The sequence below is a fragment of the Homalodisca vitripennis genome, chromosome X (genome assembly GCF_021130785.1).
Source record: "Homalodisca vitripennis isolate AUS2020 chromosome X, UT_GWSS_2.1, whole genome shotgun sequence".
Lineage (NCBI taxonomy): Eukaryota > Metazoa > Arthropoda > Insecta > Hemiptera > Cicadellidae > Homalodisca > Homalodisca vitripennis.
In genome coordinates, this window is record NC_060215.1 from 27,089,759 (window position 1) to 27,112,182 (window position 22,424).

General features: G+C 35.1%; 1 protein-coding gene across 1 annotated transcript in view; it reads left to right on the forward strand.

Annotated features, from left to right (window-relative positions):
- LOC124368826 (MAM and LDL-receptor class A domain-containing protein 1-like) overlaps nucleotides 1–22,424 on the forward strand; it is a 61,255-nt gene that overhangs the window by 35,359 nt on the left and 3,472 nt on the right. Inside the window, exons 8-17 of the mRNA XM_046826232.1 lie at nucleotides 3,233–3,389; nucleotides 4,419–4,603; nucleotides 5,866–5,950; nucleotides 6,920–7,090; nucleotides 8,683–8,797; nucleotides 9,817–9,988; nucleotides 13,342–13,429; nucleotides 14,858–15,016; nucleotides 16,520–16,716; nucleotides 20,866–21,031. Of these exons, the coding sequence (XP_046682188.1) occupies nucleotides 3,233–3,389; nucleotides 4,419–4,603; nucleotides 5,866–5,950; nucleotides 6,920–7,090; nucleotides 8,683–8,797; nucleotides 9,817–9,988; nucleotides 13,342–13,429; nucleotides 14,858–15,016; nucleotides 16,520–16,716; nucleotides 20,866–21,031 (1,495 nt within the window). The remainder of the gene's footprint in view (nucleotides 1–3,232; nucleotides 3,390–4,418; nucleotides 4,604–5,865; nucleotides 5,951–6,919; nucleotides 7,091–8,682; nucleotides 8,798–9,816; nucleotides 9,989–13,341; nucleotides 13,430–14,857; nucleotides 15,017–16,519; nucleotides 16,717–20,865; nucleotides 21,032–22,424) is intronic.

The window sequence follows — 22,424 nt, forward strand, 5'->3', positions numbered from 1 at the left end:
GAACTTTTGGAAAGGTTAATTAAGTAAGAAATATCGTGGATTCTTATGTATTTTTTACCTGATAAAGCTAATAAAATAGGTTTCAGAACTGTACCTGTAGTAGTTTTTGAGGGATTCAGGGTTTAAATGCAAAAAATTGGGGCACGAAACAATGTTTTTTTAAGTTTGATGTACAATAACTTTGTTAAATTGGTAATAAATACATAAAATCAACAAACATTAATTGTATAGAATTTAATTCTGAGAAAATTGATATAATCAAAGTCTAAAATAAAACAGAAAATAAGTACCAAAAAGTCGATTTTATTCAGTATAATACATTACTAGTTTTAAGCAAAATTAATCAGGTTGGGCCAACCGTACGCACCTGTTTATAATAGATGTTCGAAAATGAGGCCATCATTATCAATACATTTTGCAGCACGTTTGTGTATTGCTTTTGTTGCGTTTCTTAATTTTTCAGGACTTCCCTGTATCTGCACAGCCGAATCCATAATACGGGCAATTAATTCATCACGAGAATTCACTTTTGTCTTGTATACAATGTCTTTCATCCATCCCCAGATGCAATAATCCAATGGAGATAGATCTGGTGATCTCTTGGTGGCAAGGGTGAGGCCCTCCACGACCAATCCAGTGTCCAGGAAATTGATGATTTAAGTAAGCAGAAACGGCACGTGAAAAGTGGGGAGGTGCTCCGTCATGCTGGAAGTACAAATTTTGTCTGAGATGTAAAGGAACATTCTCTAACAGCTGCGGCAACTCTTCTTGAAGGAAATGCAAATATAACTCAGCAATTTAGAACGTCCAGGTAATATGAAAGGTCCAATCAGCCGATTGTGCAAAAGGCCGCACCAGACATTGACGCTAATCGGTGTTGAAAGTTCTGTTCCACTACCTCATGTGGATTTTCTTCTGCCCATGAGCGTTCATTGTGCAAGTTATTGACATCATCCCGAGTGAATTGTGCCTCATCCGTAAACAAAATACGCTTGTAGAGTTGATTATTAATATTCAAAAAGTTGCAAAACTCCAAGCGAAGCGGACCATCCCCTAGCTGTAGATGTTGAACCTTTTGTTTATGAAACGGATAAAATTTGTTTCGATTAAGTGACCTCCACACCGTTGACTGCGAAACTCCTATCCGCCCTAGAAAATACGTCGTGTACTTACACCTGGACTGCGATGAACAGCATTAATAACAATATCATCATCAAGTTGGACAGCTCGTTCATAATTGGTTCTAGTACTTGGTAGTGATCCTGTTTCCCGAAGAGTACGAAAAGTTCCTGAAATTGTTTTGGTATCTGGAATCCTCCTATTAGGGTAACGTAGTTCATATTCTTCTACAGCAGCTCTAGCATTACCATTAGAGTAACCCAAAATAAAAACCATATCAGCGTATTCCTCTGATGTAAATAAGTAAGGCATTTTTTCGCTGAATAAACAATCGAATTATAACTCACAAAAAAATTGCATTTAATAACACGATTCACAGAACCCGATCTCCTGCTGTAGCTTGCAAAACACCACTAATACACAGTTCTAACGTAACAGTACAGAATACCATTGTTGATCAGCTGTTATTCGTGCGTTACCAACAACTTAGAAATTAATAAAACAAAAAACTGAATTTCGATTATTAGTAAACAATAATGGGAAAATGTTTGCTTCATTTATTTTCGAACATTTGATGTAAATTTTTATTTTAAAAAAATACAACGTAATAAAACATGATATTTTTTATTTACAAACAAATTTATTTAACAGTTAATCTTGTTTTCTCAATTTATCTCATCATTAAGGAACCAAACATTTTGTTTTTGTTTTATTTTAACTAAATACCGTACGGTATTTCTTTACAGCTAGTATACATTAGCTATAATACATTTATACTGAATAAAATCGATTTTTTTTGGTACTTATTTCTGTTTTATTTTAGACTTTGATTATATCAATTTTCTCAGAATTAAATTCTTATACAATTAATGTTTGTTGATTTTATGTATTTATTTACCAATTTAACAAAGTTATTGTACATAAACTTAAAAAAAAAACATTGTTTCGTGCTCCAATTTTTTGCATTTAACCCTGAATCCCTCAAAAAACTACTTACAGGTACAGTTCTGAAACCTATTTTATTAGCTTTATCAGGTAAAAATACATAAGAATCCACGATATTTCTTACTTAATTAACCTTTCCAAAAGTTCAGTATGGCTTTATTTTACTCTTTACCCAGGAATTCAGGCGAAATCTTTCGCTAGCTGTAACTCGCTAACGAAGCGTTTTCGGACCTATGTTTATATAACATTTTTTCATTATTTTTACTAGTACACAATGTGCTGTAGAAGTGGGGGGAGAACTTCATGAATCACCCTGTATATCAAAAGTATACTATATTATGCGTACACTAACAAGTATACTAATAGACCAAAATCAAAAATACCCTGCTTTAAATCAAATTTGTTTACTAGTTTACTAGTTTTCTTAAAAACTACTTAATTTACAGGTCTAAGACCCATTTAAAGCGATATTTAAATAAGATATTTAATAAACTAATACCTTCACCCTTAATGTGCAGAAGATTTCAGTCTAACGTTATTTCCTGGAAGGAGCTAAACTATTTTACTGGCCATAACTCACTAGTAAAACATTTTGGGAGTTATATTTTAGTAACTTGTTCTTTATTTGTACATAAATAATGAGGACACAAAGTTTCTGTATTGCCTTTAAGACCACCTGTAATTAGTTAGTTCTCCAGAATATAAAAAAAATCATCACATAATACTCAAATCTACTTTAAAATGTTCTCTAAATCTACATCTGCAGTAAATATATTATTATGTTCCTCCCAACTAAAACCATTACAATAATATATTTTGCTTAAAAATAGTTTTAGTAGTTGGTACACAATGGTTTTAGGGGTTTGCACAGCAATAAGGAGATCTTTGAGATGCACTACATCAACTGTTATTCAAGCTCTACTTACAGGCTCTGCTGAATGTAAAGTTCAATTGCAACGTCACACACAGTAGAGATAAACAAGATTCGGCAAAGGGAGAATGAACAGTGAAGAATGTTGGAATAGATTTTGGGAGCATGAAAGAGGAAGGAGCAACTTCTGTACTTGCAGTGTTGCCAAGAAGATCAATTTCGAGAAGTAAGTTTGAATGGTTCTAGTGTAGTTGTTGCAACATCTGCTTTGTAAGGTAATGCACTGTACTTATACAGGGCAGGGGAAGCCGAAACCCATCAACAGGGCCTGCGACAGACAGGTCCAGCTTCATCTACGGTGGTATGGAGGGAGGCTACGTGTTCATCGATTCGTCCTACCCTCGCCGGCCAGGAGACATAGCCAGGCTGTCCAGCATGGAGTTTGAACCTACCGGTACTGCTTTTTATGTCAACTATATTGCACACTTAGAAATTTGTTGTAAATATTTCATAAAACAACTCCAAGGTACAACAAATGACTATGAGACGTATTGGATTTACAAAAGTACTTTCATTCTGCCCTCTCCTTTTTAATACCTGCAACTGTAAAAAGGTTACTTCATAGTATATTACATAATGTAAAGTGATAAATGTGAGAACTTCATTCTTTTAATTATTATAATTTTTTTAATGGCAAATGTTCTAACTCTGTGGATCATTAATTTTAGTACTATTAGAAGAATATGATTTAATTATGGTATGGTTTCTTGCAGTACATCAGTATTATCGTTGTATACACCTATAAACAGACTTATTAGATCCTTATACTGTATAATTTAGTAACTATAAAATAAATTACTAAATTGATCAATAACTGAACAAATCACACACGCAACACAGTTTCGTATACTGTATACATTTTGTAGAATGTAGTTTTAAAGCTTTTATCACAAATTCAAAAATATTAAAAATACCAAATATTTAAATTTTACAATGATAAGTACTTCAAAATTTCCATTTTAAAATGGGAAATTTTCGTAAACATATCTGGACAAAACAAAAGTGAAAAAATATATTCCTTTCCTCACTGTGTTATACAAGATGGTTATTTACTCTCTAAATAAGCAATCAACGTTTAATTTACTCTCTGACAGTTTTACCAGGTAGTGAAATAAAGAGCAATTTTACTCTAAATACTAGTACAATATTGATAAGAGGAGTGAACAAAACAAATATTCTTGAGCTATCCAGGTTATAGTGAAAATCAGTTTTAAATACCTTTTAAATGGATAGTGGTACTAAAAAGAGGCCCAAATATTCTATGCTGTCTATTTACTAAAATATGACCGCAGGGAAGTTCCTTGACACCCTCAAGAAAACTGCCCCTCTTAGGTCCACCTCGTATAATTAAACTTCTCTCTCAGGTGACAACTGATTCTTACCTCAATACACAAACAATTTCAGACAAACAAACTTGTTGTAGGAGTCGATATGCCGTTGTGTATGCGGTTCTGGACCCATATGTTTGGCAACGGAGTGGGTACGTTGAGTATCCATCTCCAGGACACTCGGGACAACACGGAGCAGCAGATATGGAGTCTGACGGGTGAAGCAGGCAACGCATGGTACCAGGCTGAGGTTCCTGTTTCCTCAGCAAACACGTTTAAGGTACGAGTGTTATCTGTTTAAACTTTGTCAGAGATCTAAAGGCTAACCCCAAACCCAGCAGGAATCACTTCTGGCTGATTTATACCTTCCAGTTGAACCAACCGCTGGGCACAGCAAAATCTGATGTGCCACTTAAATCTGTGAAACCTTGTGGATGTCCAGGAGCGGCACATCACTGACCGCAAATGTCGAAATTCTGGAGTGCAAGGGTAATTCGATAGGTCTACTCTACTGCAGGAGATAACGGTTGGAGTTGGTGGGATTCGTTTCCTAAATGTCAAAGGCTCTTGCTAGCCTAGACATAAGGGATGCCATTCCCGGCACCTACAAGGAAAAGAAAAACTAAGCTATCATGTTTGGCAGCTATAAATTAGGTAATATGCAGTTAAACAGGTATATGCAATTCAAACAATATAACTTGATGTAACAAAAGTAAGGATGAGAATAGGATAATAACACATTCACTTAACCTATAACAATACAATACAGCAAGAAGACAGCAAGTGACTATGATATGGTAACAGGATCGTCTAAAAATACATAACAAGTGCAACACAATACTATTATTACTATAAACAATAAATAAGGACAATATAACCTAAACTTGTGAAGAATTAATGAAATGACAACGGAAATGTAACCTTCCTGATCGAGCCGGTTGGCACTTGGAAACTTAACGATTTTGATGAATAAATTTAGTGTTATAACATTTTAATTTTTAAATTTATTTTATAATTCTATAGTAAATGCATATATCCGGTTTTCATGATGGGAATCATAATCAAGACTGTGAATTGTTCCATGTAAGAGTCATTCTAGTTCAAATAATTTATTTTATTATAAAGAATCTAAACAAAATTAAATGCTTTATTTTAGCTTGCTTAAAATGAATAATTGTATAAGCAATATAGTATTGTGAAGAATTGGTTCTATTTGATGTTCTAATATTTTTATATCAAGAAAAATAATAATGTTTTTTTCATATTCATCCTGAAATTCGAAAAAGCTTTGCTTCTTTCAACTCATTGTTTACGCAGATATGTATTATTGGCAGTTTAGGTTTAATTCTGTTGACTGGCGGCTGAATGGCGGCTCTTCATAGTGATACCAAAATATTTCAAGAATTTATTTATGTTAACATTATTTTATGTATATAAAACATTGATATATGTATATATACAAAATACTAAAGAATATATACAGTGGTGATCTAAGGGAGGGGATTTAGTAGGTGTATTAACACATCAAATTATTTGTTTCAGATTATTCTAGTGGGAAAAGTTGGAAAGAACAACCTGGGTGACATTGCTGTGGATGACATCTCACTTACACCAGGAAGTTGTCCTAGTAAGTGGAATTAAACATCTAAAGTAATATTTTTCTAAAATGATATCTAGTTAACTATTTAGTTAGATAGATATCATTTTCCAACCATTTATCTCTAACTTTAAGTTTTAATTAATGTTATGAATCATCATTCCTTGCGTGTCATTGAAGTATAACATAATTCTCTAGCAGTACGCCTAAAGTAAGAATATACGAAAACATAGTTTCGAAACTTTATAAAAATTAAATATGTACCTATATTGTGTTGGAGCCAACAGGATCTCCAGCAGGTGGAAGAAGATGAATAGATTGCACAAGAGATGAGGTATGTCCACAGGATCAAGTATACCCACACCCAGTTGAAGTTGGGTGAAATAAATAAGGCCAGTATTGCCAGGCCCAACATATTTGTCATAATTACTTTCCTATCCCATTTCCATTGTTTCCATATATGGTGCCTGTGATAGAAAAAAATATTCAAGTACATTAGAAAACTTCTTTTCCGGTCATTATTATTTTACCGGCTACTCTTGCCAAAAGAGTAACCTCGTTTTATCTGGCTTTTTAATAAGACAGGACAGGTTACACAGGTAATGTATGGCAGCGATGTTAAACCTCTATGACCTTTTGAGCCTGTCTATTGAGTTTGACTCCATTAGATTGTATAAGAGCTGTGGTTTTTACAGTTTTGCACCTTATCGGATTTCGATTCTGAGGTAGCCGGTCAATAAAAAGCATCTACTGAAGAAAGTGAGAAAACATGGGGCCAGTGATGTTGCAATCACATTACATAAAAGTTTTTACCGAGAATTTTATAGATCCTTAAAACTAAGAATTAGACGAAAATCTGGACTTCATATTCCTGTGGTTACTTTAATGGTCATGTTGACAACATGTGTTTTACTATGGATTATGATTACTGGATTGTAAGACGTAAGCTATGAACTCTTACTTTAATGTTCTCTCCCAACTACATCCTTTGTGTTACAGCGGCTCCCCAGGTAGCGGCTCCTGGGTCAGGAGACTGCACGTTCGAGGTAGATGAGTGTGGCTGGAGTAACGTAGGTTCTCGGGAGCGGCTGGACGACATCGACTGGGAGCGGACGTCAGGCCAGTCCCTGCGTACTGCCGCCCAGGACCACACCATCGGCACCGAGAAAGGTTCATATATACACTCTTTATACTAACGTCATTTTACAAGTAAAAATATATTTTATTCAATTTGTTTTCAAAAGAGAAACTATTTGTTGATACTTTCATATATATGATCAATTTCATATGCTGAAAGTACTGTTGAAGTACTTTCATATACTTTCAGTATATGATCTATCATCTGAACACAGAAGACGTACTTGCAGATAATACTTATTTTAAAACTTTGTAGTGTAACAAACCAATATATTGGAGTATTAAACGACAAGACGGATGTAATGAAAGAGTTATTGCACAGTTAGAGGGAAGGATACCCTTTAACATTTTGACCCCAAATCAAGAGACTTCCTCTTTGGACCAAGAGGAACCTATATACCAAGTTTCAAGGTCTCTAAGACCTTTATTTCAAGAGTTATCTCACAGACCATTTCAAGACATGGTTTCAAGAAGAGCTTTTGTGTCCTTAATAACATAAATATCGATATGAGCTCTGTCTTCGGTGAAACTAAAGAGATTGGATTATCTGAAAGCGTAAGTGATGTTACTTTATTAATGTCTCCAACAGATCACTATTCCTATACGAGAATAAAGACGCTTTCACTCTCTGTTGACTTCCTGTTTAAGTTACATATACACTGTTCGATTTGTTTGTTTTCTTTTCACATAATAATAAAACAGAAATAGGTTATCAAGTAGTTGTGATGTCTTCAGTGTGTTTTTAATTGTAAACTATAACATTTCTTTACTAATATTTTGTATGCCTTCATGAAGAGGATTAACAGCTAAATGTGCTTTAATTTTTAACTTTTGAAAAACTTTGTTTCCGAAAGTGATATATTTTCAACAAGTAAGTTAAAAATTTGTAAGGAAACTTTTGCAGGCCTTATTACCAAAATAAAAAAATATGTATAAGAGGATATTTGTATATATGACATTGATAGACTTAGAAAGTATTTGACCGATCATTATGAAAATCTGTAAGTATATGTACTCTTCCACAAAGAGGGTTTATAAAGCACCTGCACATTATAAACTGCAATTACGAGACATTCCCCTATATTAAATAGCCAAACACCATTTGAAGGCACTAAGTTATGATGTATATTTGTCTTAAAAATAAATTTCTGGTTGAACTTAGAGCTTGAGTTTTAGACTACTTTATAACAAAGTACATGTATGTACAATGGCTATAAGCATACACTTTTGACAGATTTTCTTAATTGTTGGCGTTGGAAATATAATTCGCTTGAACCAGAAGTTCTCATACACGGACAAAGCTTACGAAAAGCGTGTGAACCCACGGGAACAGCTAGTGAATTTGAACCAATAAATAGAAACAATATTTCATTAGCTACCTATTACTTGAAACATGTCGAATAATAACTTGTGAGGTAATTTTAATGGGACATAAAAGCTAGAAGCTCTGTCTCACCAGCTGTCAAATGAAATGACACTGGTTCTGTCAAATAGGAAATAGATAGGAAATGATTCTCAGATAGTACACAATAATGCCATTTCACTCTTAATAAAATTCTATGTAGAATATCAAATATATTGTGGCCATTTAGTACTCTTTGTAATTTGGTATCACTTTTCCGCAGGATACTTGATGACACTGTCCCGCAGCACAGTGCAGCGTCCTGGTAGCAGAGCCTGGTTCACTTCCAGGGACCTCAAGACTGAAGGACTTTCTGGGCCCAGATGTCTGTCCTTTTGGTAAATTTCCCAAATTCAAACTAAACATATTTGTTATGGGTTCATAGACTCTTATAGGTTCTTTGTTAAGAGATTTGAAAAGGCAGGTTCAAAAATCTTCTCTGTGATAACATCATTTTTGATGGGTTTCAAAATTACTCATCTATTTACCGAAGTGGGGGAATGGGGAGGGCAACTCAAAATTTTTAAATGGGGTGACCCATTGAGTTATAATACCTCAAGTTTTCGGTTTTCAAGAAACAAAACCGACAACACATAGAAAACTCATTTCTGATCACTTCATCCAAACGGGTGACATTTGAATAAACGTAAAACTCTAACTTCTATTGGATGCTATGTTGGATAGAGTCGATTTAAAGATCTCTAAATTTCACCATGCTCTTTCTTTTATCAAGTACCTGCTGAAATGTACACAGTGGGTTACCGTTAGCAAATATTCTACTCCTTACACAGAAATGATGTCTGTTAAAGCAGGCATTATGCAAAGGTTGAGATTTTTTGGACACCCAGTATGTAATATAAGTATATTTTCTCTCGTGTTTTTGTTTTGAAAATAGCCTTAGTTCAAAAGTGCAATGTTAACTGCTTTACTGAACACTAGTATTACACTATTAGAGACTCATTTTGAAAGATTTTCTTAAGTATTCCCTGGCAATACTTTTGATCTAGGAACATTTTTAAATAGAGTATTTAGTAGTGTCTGGAAACCCAGTAAAAAAGTGTTCAAACTGAAAATACCCACAATGGTATGGCACTCAATAGTATAGCCTTATTTGGAATTCCCAATTTCCATCAAAATCCTCAAGATGGACATTGCTGGGCACAGTGACAGTTTGCATATCACTTTCGACTGGGCTGTTGTACCCTTGGGACTGAATAGGTGCTTTCAGAATGGAAGCCTGCATAGCAAGGTACAAAACACAGGTCATGAGATCCTATTACTGCAACTGGCAACTTCTACTGTAATGAAACGTTTGTATTGATAAAAGAATAATGCTAAGTTTGGATGTGTTTTGTAGGTATTTGATGAATGAGCCCTTTATCGACAACTCTGGCCCCAGCTTGGGTGCACTGTCTGTGTATGCTAAGCCTGCCGACTCCACCAACATGAGACCTGTGTGGCGGCTCTACAACCACCAAGGGCCTGAATGGCAATATGCCCAGGCTCTTCTCCAGGACCCTTCAGAAATGGTTTGTAGCTGGTGAATAGGCGTAATCAGGATTAAGATATTTAGAGCGGTTAATAGAGATGCAATGGTTTCCCAGGAGATTATTTGGACCTAGATCATACAGGGTCGCACGTATGTCAGTTTCCCCAAAAACGAAATTTAAAGGCGTTATAGGTTAATTGAATAAAACACTTTTAGGCAAGAAAATATATTAAATACTATAAATTACACGCATACAAAATCACAAAAAAAATTAAATGAAATGAATTTATTTTTATTTGTTATTGTTATTATGGAATTTACTTACATATTACAAGGTTATTGCAGTTGTTCGAAATGTCATCTTGATTTTGTATACACTTCATACAATGACTGAGAATAGAATCACAAATTTTTAGCAATAAAGGTTTATCGTTATTAACAAGTTTAAATGCATTTCTAATTAGGTTCATGAGGATTTTGTGGTTTTGAAGCATACACAGTCTCCTTTGTAATACTCCACAGTGAAAAATCACATGGGTTCAGATCTGGCGAGTGCGCAGGCCAATCGATTGTACCACAGTGACCAATCCATTCATTAAATGTGTTATTTAAAAAAATCTCGAACTTGGATACCGAAATGTGCTGGAGCACCATTTTGTTGCCAAATTAATATTAAGAACGGGATTGTTTCTGAGCTCGTGAACTAATACTTCTTGCAGCAACCGTAAGTAACTTTCTTAGTTAACATTTCCTTGAAGTAAAATAAGGACCAATCAGTGCAGTACTCGAAATACCTCCCCATACCATAACACCAGGCACATTGAGTTCTGCTTGTATTACGTTATGAGGATTTACATCCGACCAGTACACGCAGTTATGCCAAATAAAACGTCTATTTAGTTTGAAACATGCTTCATCACACCACAAAATTGATTGCAAGAAATTTGGATCAGCCTCTGAGCGGATAATTATTGTCTCACAGAATTCCAATCGCCTCGTGAAGCGCTTGGAGTAAAGATTTACGGTAAGGTTTAAATTGTAATTGTTTTAACATTCTTTGCACGCTTCTTCTTGATATTTATAGTTCAGCAGATGCCATATGAATCAATTTACTGGGACTGGCTACAAAGGCTTGAACAGCAGGTTGATCTGCAGGTGCAAATTGATCGTGGACGACCACACTTCGGGGGATTTAAAACGCTTCCTGTGTTTTCAAATTTCTTATTTAACTTCCGCATATACTGTCGAGTGGGTATCGCGACTCTTGGATATTTACCACTATAAATTCTTCAATTATTAGCAGTATTTTTATTACGCTTTCCACCACAATTGAAGGACGTAAACTCGATTGTTGGGGTTGTAAACATTTTAAAAAAACACACATAAACAAATAACAGATGCAAAGTGCGTCACTTTACACTAACCACTGGAACGGACAACAATGAACTTACTCCGTTTTTGTTGCCAACTTAACATTGTTACCGACCTATCGAAACAAAATATCCCGATTTATAGGGAAACTGACATGTGGGCCACCCTGTAGAATGACTAGGAGTCCTTCTCTGGAGTTCATCAAAATTTCCTGTTTATTTCCTAGATATGAAGGCTGTTTATAAAATAATAACTTACATGTTTTAATTGTTAGGCTTATACTTATCCATAAGCTATATCCATATGGCTATCTTTAAAGGTTTTACAGTTGAAATCATATCCAAACATTGCTACCACAATTTAAATTTTAAGGTACCTATTTGATCTTCATTGAGTTAGAATGCTCTCCCATAGAAGAGTTAAAATATATATAATTTTAATTGTGTTAACAATCATATGACATAGTGTGAATTGTAAAATATACAAGGTGATAATCGCACACTTTCCAGTGGACCCTACACTGACATAATGGAAACCGATGTCACTTACACCTGAACAGACCAACGGATTACCAAAAGCAGTAGATCACTAACCGCAAATGTCAAGATACTGGGGTAAAGAAAGTTATTTGATTGATATGTCCAGTCAGGCCCGTTTTAAACGAATAGGCACGGTAGGAACGTGCCTAGGGCGCTAGGCAATTGACGTTTTTTTGGGGGGCGCAAAAAAATGGAAAAAACAAACTGCCGTGGTTGTATCTGCATGCATCATCATCAAATGGACCTTTTTCTAGGCTGTCTTGAGCTGATAATTGAATTTAATCCATTTCTCACCCAACACATGGTAACAAAGGCAAAGGTAGTGTATCATAACCTTTCGTTCTGACATTTGCAGTGAATTTATTGAGATTATGAGCAAAGAAGTAATAAAACAAATCTTGCAGGAAATCAAAGCAAGCTCGCTATCTCTCTTTAATCATAGACTCCACACCTGACGAGTCACACACACAGACCAGTTGGCTGTTGTACTTCGGTATGTTTCATTGTCCAATGCTTGCGCCAACGAACGCCTGATACAACTCTTACCAAGTGTATGCCACAAATCTGGAATCTGGAAGAAGCAACCCTCAGTTTACTTGAGCTGGATGTCGATAACTGTCGTGGACAAAGTTACGGGCAACATGGTCGGGCATATACTCAGGTCTTCAGGCAAGGATTAACAGCAAAAAATGATCTTGCTGACTATGTACCATGTGCAGCTCACTCACTAAATCTTGCTGGGTGTTTTTGCTGTTGTGTCCAGATAACACACAATATCTTTTACATTCGTACAATGGCTGTATTCTTTTTTATCGGCATCCACTTACAGGTCATTGTGCCTAGGGCGCTGGCAGGGTGTAAAACGGACCTGTGTTCACTTTATTACTGAAGAAGATTATATGAGTGGGTGGCAATCCCCGAGTGTTAAAGGTTTTAATAAACCTAAACTTGAGGAAGAACCTCTCTGCTTCCTTTACTGTTGGAGGTTGAAAGAAAAGAAAAGCCACCCCTTCTTCCTATGTGGCATGATTGAGATAATGCCCTAAGTACCCCCCTCATGGAAGTTGTATCTTGGAATCTCCTTAGAAGACAACCCCAATCCTCCATCGTTACTCATGGAGGATTGGGTTTCAACCTCCTCCTTTTACTGTTGGAGGTTGAAACAAAGAAAGCCACCCCTTCTTCCTATGTGGCATGACCGAGATAATGCCCTAAGTACCCCCTCATGGAGGTTGTATCTTGGAATCTCCTTAGAAGACAACCCCAATCCTCCATCGTTACTCATCCTGAATATCCTGCCGCTCTGAAAACCGCACCGGAGACCGTAAGGTTTAAATACAGTAGATGTATCCGCAGCTTCTTGTTCTGAACGAAAAAATAAATTGCAATTTTAAGTATTAGTAATGTCAAACTAGCTTAAAATTGATTGTTTGAATTTTTCGATTTACATCAGAAAGGTACTCACTATTTCAATTTGTTTCAGGTAATCATCGAAGGGATCTGGGGTTCAAGCAGAGCCAATGGTTTCATAGCCTTTGATGATATTACATTTTTCAGTGGAGCATGTTCAAGTAAGTGTTCATCTGTACAGATTCTTCTTACTCTGGTATTCTACTACACATAAATCTAGTGCGTAATTATCTGTTATGATGTTTCAGGATAGTATATGATTTTACTTATTGCTCATGATTGGATTGAGGAAATCTTTTCCTTTGCATCTAAGAGTGGTTGAAATGTATATATTATCATTTCTTTTTTTTCTTGTAATGAGTACACTAACTAGTACATTAAGTGTTTATTGTGTTACAATTCTTTTCAAAACTGATAATGTATTTTTAAAGAGATATATTAATTTGGGTAGTTTATAATAATTTTAGTGAGGGCATTGTACATTTTTATTTCTAATGTTTATTATAAAAAAATGTATAATGAATATCAACTGTCCATGTATGCACTTAAAACATTATGTATATTATATAGATATTATAAAACACTCTTGATTTTATTTTCATCAATGTAACTATTTGTGTACTATATAATAATTGTATGGAAAGGTTTTTGTTTTAAAATATTTTATAGAAAACATAAATATTCACTGATCTGGACTGATGAAATAGTCAGTAATGAGACTGCTTGTGTAAAGAAATTACAATTTTAAAGCTATATAATGGTGTGTCTCTGAGTAGAGTAGATCTTATCTCAACAATAAAAATCTTTAAAAGAATTCCTAAACCTAACTAGTTCATGTTTTCATGGTTAAAGTCAGTTGTTTTGTAATCCTGATGTTTGTGAGAACCACTTCATCATCTTCTATCTGGAAGTTGTTATTGATGAAGATCTTTCTAGGCAAAGTCACATTAATACACTTTGCAACAAGTTAAGCAGTGCTTTGTTTGCGATTGGAGGAACAAAAGCAATCAGTACTGTAGAAACTCTAGAACAACATATTATGCCCTTTTTGAAAGCCATATTAGATATGGAATTAGTGTTTGGGGTGTCTCAGCAAAATAAGAATTTAGAACGTGTGCTGATACTACAGAAGAAAGCAGTAACAATAATGACCAACTTAAATGGGAGGAAAGTTGCAGAGAGGTTTTCAAGGAATGGAGACTAATGACAGTTATAAATTTATATGTACTAGAAGCCACAGTCTTAGCCACCTCCAAAAACCTTCAGCGAAATGGTGATCAACATGCCTACAACACAAGATATGCAGAGAACTTCAGCCTCCCAACTCACACGAAGAAGCTGTTTGAGAAGAAACCTTCTTATGGTGGTACCAAGTTTTTCAAATCGACTGCCAGAAGACATCAAGAGTAGCGATCCGAAGGTGCTGAACCATTCTATGCCATCAATGAATTCTTCAACTGGAATGACTAATTGAATTTAAATTTTGTATTCATGACTATATTATGTATTGATTGTTATAACGCTATTTGAAATCTTGACGATTTCAAATTGAAGATTCTCTCTACTGAAAGCATTATGGTGTTTTGCAGCTATACCAAGTGGAGCCGTGGTGAGACCGGGGGAGTGTCGGTTTGAGAGGGATATGTGTGGCTGGAATAATGGCACTGATAAGACAACATCCTCCTGGCGCCTGGCTACTATAACACGCAGACCTGCCAACCTCCCAGACAAAACCTTCGGGGCTCCAGGTACATTAGTGACACTTCACAGAACTCAAAATTCACAGAACAATAACAAACTCCAAGATTAAACTGTGTGATCCTCCTCCGTGCATAAAATGTAATACAATCTTAAATTATTACGCGTATTGTAACAGATAAATATTGTTTAAATTTAAATTCAAACGGTTCACACCGAAAATGATAAGCGGGAATTGAAAATAAATGCAAAGAAGGATGTTTGTCATTCAAATTGAACATATCGGTTTTCTTTCTCTTCTTCTGAATACCGAGACCGTACGGGAAGCACGTTTAAAATTCTTTCTGTTACTCTGCATGTGATATCTAAATTTAATTGATGAAATCTTGAACAATAATAATTGACTGTATTTTAATGTATCAGGCTGTGTGATGAAATAACAAGTTAAATACCAAAATTGTATTTAATTTCAAATGAGACTGCGAATCTAAGTATGATGTGCACGTGCTGAGTGTGTTTATAGGGAATGTCACAAGATGTCTAAAGTAGTGAATCCAATTAATAATTTGATGATTTTGAATGCTGACTTGAACACATTGTAAATAATTTAATTTCTCAGCGAGTGAAATCAGTTCTACGAAACTCAACTAAAACAATGGAGTAAATCTACTATTATGAACATTGTCATGTGATACAAACAATGTGGTGATAAATATTATTCAAAATTGAATAATTTTGTCATAATCACACCTAATCTTCATAAATGACAATTAACTTCTGAATTTTTTATTATGATACAACAATAAGGAACCATAAACATTAGCACAGCATCCACACTGATCTGTGACATATGACGCAACAACAAAGGGCAGTTAACAAGAATTAAAAACGAATCTACTTCACTATGTCTACTCTGTATCAAATATTATGTTAACTTATGCCATTGATGAATAATACAACCTTACATAAAGTATTCAAAAGTTTTATTGATTGTGGTCTTTGCACTCTATCTATGTTGTTATAAAAATACATTACTTTTTCATAGGCGGATTGGAAGACAATTTTACAGTGCTGAATAGAACCTGTTGTAATAAAAGAACATTTTTACAATCACTTATTCAGTATACTATTAGTTTTCAAAATCAATAATAATGTTAGAATTGGAATTTGAAATGTGTAAGAGTGCATAATAAAACTAGGAAATGTTAACCACTTCATAACAATATTTTTAATTTGACGTTTATTTTTAAATTTTAAACATTCAATCAACAAACTATTTGATATCTGAAATTTACATAGAGGAAATTTGGTCTCCACTCGTAACAAGGTCGATTCTTTGCAGCTTATCTTAAACATTCTCAAATGGTAACAAGAACTGGATGTTATGACAGTCAAATTTGAAAGTTAACAGAAAATATATTTGGAATATTATGTATAGAATGTCTAAATCAATAAAGTTATGAAAATTAGATATTTAGTAATGAAAATTACTTTCTTGAAAACATGTAAAATGCAACTTAAAATAAAAATACTAATCATATTATATTTTCTAGATGGTTATATTTACTATGACCTTTTCAATCAAATCTTGGGGAGCAACATGGTACAACTGGTGTCTCCCCTAATAACTTCTGGAGATGATACACAGCTGTGTTTCTCCTTCTGGTATGCAGCGTTTGGTGCAGGAGATTCAGCTGTAATGCAGATTATTCGGCAAGATAACTCTTCCGGAGAGGCTCTGCTGGACAAGGTGAAATATTGCTACAATCTGTGGTGATTTCTTTTTTAATGTGATTTTTTTTACATTATTCTTTGTTTTATGTATGATTTTATTGTGCAAATGCTTGTATCTGTGCAAAACAACACCTTAGGTCACTTTGGATCTAGAAGTATTTTGTGTATCTCAAACTAAATAGTAGGTGGATTTATTTCAAACATTCCAGAGACATGAAATTAAGTAATTATTTCATACAGTATAATAGATTCCTTAGTTTATAAGTGTATCTCGTCTATCTTGTTCATTTATTGTATACTGTCTAAAATATAGCAAGACTACAGGATAATGTAACATATCACAATAATTATGAAAGTATAAACAGGAAAATAGTCCTTATGAATAAAAATTATGGACACACTACTGCATAGATGCTATATAATATCCAATGTCAATGGCGACCAGCAAGAAAATCATATGCAAGAAAATGTTAGAATATTAAAAGAAAAGACCTGAACTTCCTTTTTTGCAATCTGAACAATATAAGTATCAACCAGTTTCCAGATCACTCATGGGCACTATATACACAGGTTGTAAATACAACAGGCTGTAATAATAGGCAGCCAGTACGATTTCATGACCTACTATGGCCGCTAGATCATGTAGAACAAAGAGACTGATTTTACGATGGACGGATTTTACGTTGTGGACCAGTTTTTGATCAATTTCCACTTTCAAAGATTTCTTATATCTTAAATGTGTCCAGATCAACACCTCCCTGTACCACACAGAAATCGGAGCCCTAGTCAGGATTTCTGTGATTTACATGGAAGCTTACAAGATGAGTTTTTACTGAACTAACTTTATAAAGACAACGTTCAGGCGTTTGTAGCATAATAATTGCTTCTACTAAACAGTTCCTTCATATATTGTCTACTGATGGATAAGGAAAGTGACTTTTCATAAGCAAAGAGGCTCATTGAAAGAGTATTAGAGTTAAATGGACAGTTTCTGATTAAAATTAAAAAATAAATTTAGGCCACTATCAGATCTTTTGTGAACACTGTTTAAAACCAACGTTTCAGCTAATGCATTAGGAATCTGAAAGTGGCTAGTGCAGTTATTACCATGATCGGTATCCAATACAAAAGTATAATGACAATAAGATCAATTCCTGAGCTCTCTTAAAAACTTTCTTTATCCTCCTCATGAACAAACTACGTTCGACAGTTTCAACATGTAACTACACTACAAAGACGGTTCAATGGAAAAATTCCTTTTACCTCATTGTTTGACAGCCATTGACAGAAGAGACAGTGCATTTGTTCATAATGTATGTTGGACAAAGCCGTACAGATTATTCTGTATTTTATAAACAACTGTTTATGTGTAAATTAACGTTTCAATTTATATACAGTGGAGTCCCACTAATCCGAACTAATTGGGACCGAACCCGGTTCGAATCACGCGATTGTTCGGATTAGTCGGAGTGACAGAAAAACATGGTTTTATGCATGAGAATAGGTTTATTTTTTCCAAAATTATCAACATTGTTTATTAAAACAGGTTTTCTGACTGTTGTACTGTATTTCATGCTACAAATGTGTTGTACTGCAAACACTAAGCACAGTTAGTAAGTTACAATACACCGTAGATCACTTTTGTAGTGGACATTGGCATGTTCACGCGCTACGGACCAAATTCCTCCCCCGGTGCACCAAATATACACACACTGACTCATAGAACACTGTAGTCTGCAGTGGTTGGCAGTGTGTCGTCTGTTTGTCTCAGTACTGTACAAACATCGATTCCACTGTTGTAATTATTTGTGTAAATAAAAGTGTGAGTGCTGATTGTTGTAGTGAGTACTCACGAGAGAACCTGTGTGATAAATGGCAGATGGTTAGATTGTATAGATGGTGCCACGGGCAGGTGCGGCAATGCTTGCACTACAATACCTAGAGCAAACAGGTTACTGCTACACCAGCCGATGTCATGTTTATGACATAATGGCAAAGCTATTCTTCATCCAAACTCTTCACTGCAACAAAACAGAATTACCGAATTCACATCTGTTCAATTAATATTGGACTCAACAATAATATCAGTACTGTATATCCCGATTTTGTTTAATTTCACTTCTTAATTTAACTTATACTTAAACCTATATGTTTCAGTTTGGTACTGTGTTCAAACGTCATTATTTATATACTACGCAATTTGTCCATTAAAATACTGTACGCGTAAATGAGGTTTTATTACGAAATTATGCACCCACATTCAATTTTAGGCATTTAGTTGCTATAACTGAGTACCGTATTATAGTTATAAATAACACAGGCCAACGATCAAAATGCTTTTTTTCTTTAAAACATCTTATTCTTGTTTTTAGCGTGCTAAACCCAAATATGGCACTTTATTAAAGCTCTATTACCTACCATTTGTTTTACATTTGCACATAAATTAATTAAATTTTGTTATTTTTAAAGAATTTATCAGTCTAAAAAGACTGGTTCTAGACTAAAATAAAAGAACTTGTTGGCAGTTGGAACCAGCATATATGTGTATAGGAAGAGAGAGAAGCAGTTTTTAACATTTTTTGAAGAAGAAGGTGATTTAGTGTAACTGCTCAGACATTCCAGGTCTGATGAACGAGTTTGGTGTTGAATACAAAAAAGAAGACTGGAGGCTGTTTATTGATTCGTTCAAAACTAGTTTAAAAGCTATTTTGCTACCACAATGGTAAGACTTATGCATCTATACCTGTTGTCCATTCTGTACATATGAAAGAGAGCTATGAAAACCTAGATATAGTTTTGAATACAATTGGCTATTCTGCTCATGGTTGGATTATATGTGGCGATTTAAAAAGTAACATGCATGCATCTTGGTCAGCAAGGTGGTTTTACTAAATTCCCATGTGTCTTGTGTGAATGGGACAGTAGAGCTAGAGATCAACATTGGTGCAAAAAGAACTGGCCTGTGAGGAAGTCTTTAAAAACCTGACGAGAAAAAACATTGTCCGCAAAAATCTTGTAGATCCTAAAAACATTCTCTTACCACTTGTTACATATAAAGTTAGGCCTCATGAAAGTTTGTAAAAAGCATTACCAAAGATGGACCTTGTTTCAAGTATCTCTGCCAAAAGTGTCCAAACCTTTCAGAAGCTAAACTTGAAAGAAGGGCGTCTTTGTAGGACCCAACATTCGAAAAGTGATGTTCGATTTTACCTTTGAAACCACAATGACAATGAATGAGAAAGAAGCATGGGTATCATTCAAGCAAGTTGTTACAAAATTCTTAGGAAATGCAAAAGATACCGAATATGGTACTATTGTAGTTACCATATTAAAGAATTTTTAAAAACTAGGATGTTTGATGAGCCTGAAAAGTTCACTTTTTGAATAGTCATCTTGATTACTTCCCGTAAAATTTGGGGAGATGTTAATGAGGAGCAGGGTGAGCGTTTTCAACCAAGATGTTAATTGATGAAAAAACGCTACCAGGGCCGCTGGAACATCAACATGATGGGGGGACTACTGTTGGTCACTTCACAGAGAAGCTCAATATGCGACTCATCCCAGAAAAAGCTACACAAAAAGCATCAAAGAATAAAGAGAAAGGAAGTATACGTAAACTAATTCCATCTGACTACTGAAACATACATTACTACACTTTATCATTATTTCAAGTGACCTACTGTAAATAAAAACCATGATGGTGATTTAACATAGAGTTTAATTAATTTTACCATGTACCATATAGAGATTTGTAAACTATATAACAAAGAGTGATTGCTCAAAAACTATGGGTTGATACTAAAAAACTAAGACCAGATTTGGATTCAGTATATAAAAAGCTATAAAAATCAGCTATTAAAGTCAAAAAAATGTTTTTGTTGGCCTGTGAAATATAATAATTTCCTCCTGGACGTGTTCGGATTAACCGGATGTTCGGATTAAGCGTGTTTGGATTAGCAAGACTCCAGTGTACTCCCCCTTCTCCAAATTTCTCAGGGTTTCGAAATTAAAATAGAATGTTATATGTACAATGTCCTAAAATTTGAATTCTCTTATAGAATAATTTTTGTCAAAGTATTATAATTAGTCTTTTTAGTGAAGTTAAAGAAAAAAGTAGAATATATTAAATGTTGTGTTACAATACCTGCCTTAATACTTTCCGCAGATATGGAGCTTGGAGGCCAAGAACATGGACACGACAAGGCCCATGTGGATGCCAGCACAGGTCACAGTGGATGCTAGTACAGACTTCCGCATAGTGTTGGGAGGTCAGGCTACTAATGGTGGCTTTGCCGTTGATGACATCACCTTCTCTTCGGGGTCTTGTCCAAGTGAGTCTTCTTGAGAGAATATCAAGTGTGTTGTCAAGTCAGGGTACTTACTTTGTTGAGACTTTTGCAAGTCTGTAAGAAAAAATTATCATTTTGACTTTAAATGTATTTGAAAACACATCTTTTCACAATGTTTTCAAAGTGATATTTTTTCACATGATGATTGTGGAGGAAGATAATAAGAGTGTTTTTGCAATTGAGTTTAATGTAAATGTTCAGTATAATACTAAATTTAAGTTCCAAATACTGTAATTTTATACTGTATCATTTATTTTTTCCAATAAGTACATAATACTATTTGTTACATTTGCAGATAGAAAAGGACAATTGGAGAATATTTACGTAATTGTACGACAATTGTAAGATCATACGTATTTTAAAGGACGAAACCCTGAGAAATTTACCCAACAATAAAGAAATACAAATTTTACTTTCAACTTGGAGGTTAAAAATGTTTTAAAATTTATTCTTCACTTATCTTAACAGTGCTTGAAGTGCTGTGCAATTTTTCATAGTCTATTTCTTCTAAACATTTAAAGATAAAAAATAGTGATCAGTTTAATCATCCAATTAAAGTTTTGAACTTGAGTATTTAGGAAATGATAACTACCTTCTTCTATGGGGCGGCCTATTGCCATCCACTTAAGCCTCAAGGGCCTTTTACGCACCCCGGACGCACACCATGAGGCCTACCAGTCTATGATTTCAGCAGTTCCACAAACCGCCGAAAACAACCTATCAGGTCCTCCTGGGGAAATTCACCACTCTTGTCCAAACTACCAAAGATGGCATACCGCTCCCTTGCTATTGAAGGGCAATCAAAGAGCAAGTGTTCGGCAGTTTCATCTTGCTCATCACACATTCTACAGAGCGGATCCTCTTGAAGGATGCCGACTTTGTAAAGATGCTTCCTCAGTTGACCTGTGCAAAGACACCACTACTGTTCAAAGATATTAGTAGGTCGTTCACAACTGGGTTCCACAGGAGAGGAGAAAGGACGCCGCCCTATGGACAGGCCCTCATAGTCCTTGCACTGACACTTGCTCCCATAAGCAAGGTCCTTATCCAGTCACATATTTGACCATCAATCTGGAGACCACATTGATAATTGCCTAAGTGGCCGTATTGTCAAAGGCTCCTTCGATGTCCAAAAAGACACGACCTTCCTGGAGTGTAGGCATGCTGATTTGGATGTAGAGGTCGCTCCAAAAGAGATCCCTCCCAAACAAACCTTCTCCATGGTTTTGAGAAGAAAGGACACGCATATCGGCCTGAAAGACTTGGGTCAATCCAAGCTAGTCTTCCCCTACTTCGGTATAAACACCACTTTGGACACTCACCAGGACAGTGGAATGTACCTAAGGGCCACAGAGGCTCTAAACAGTCTGCACAG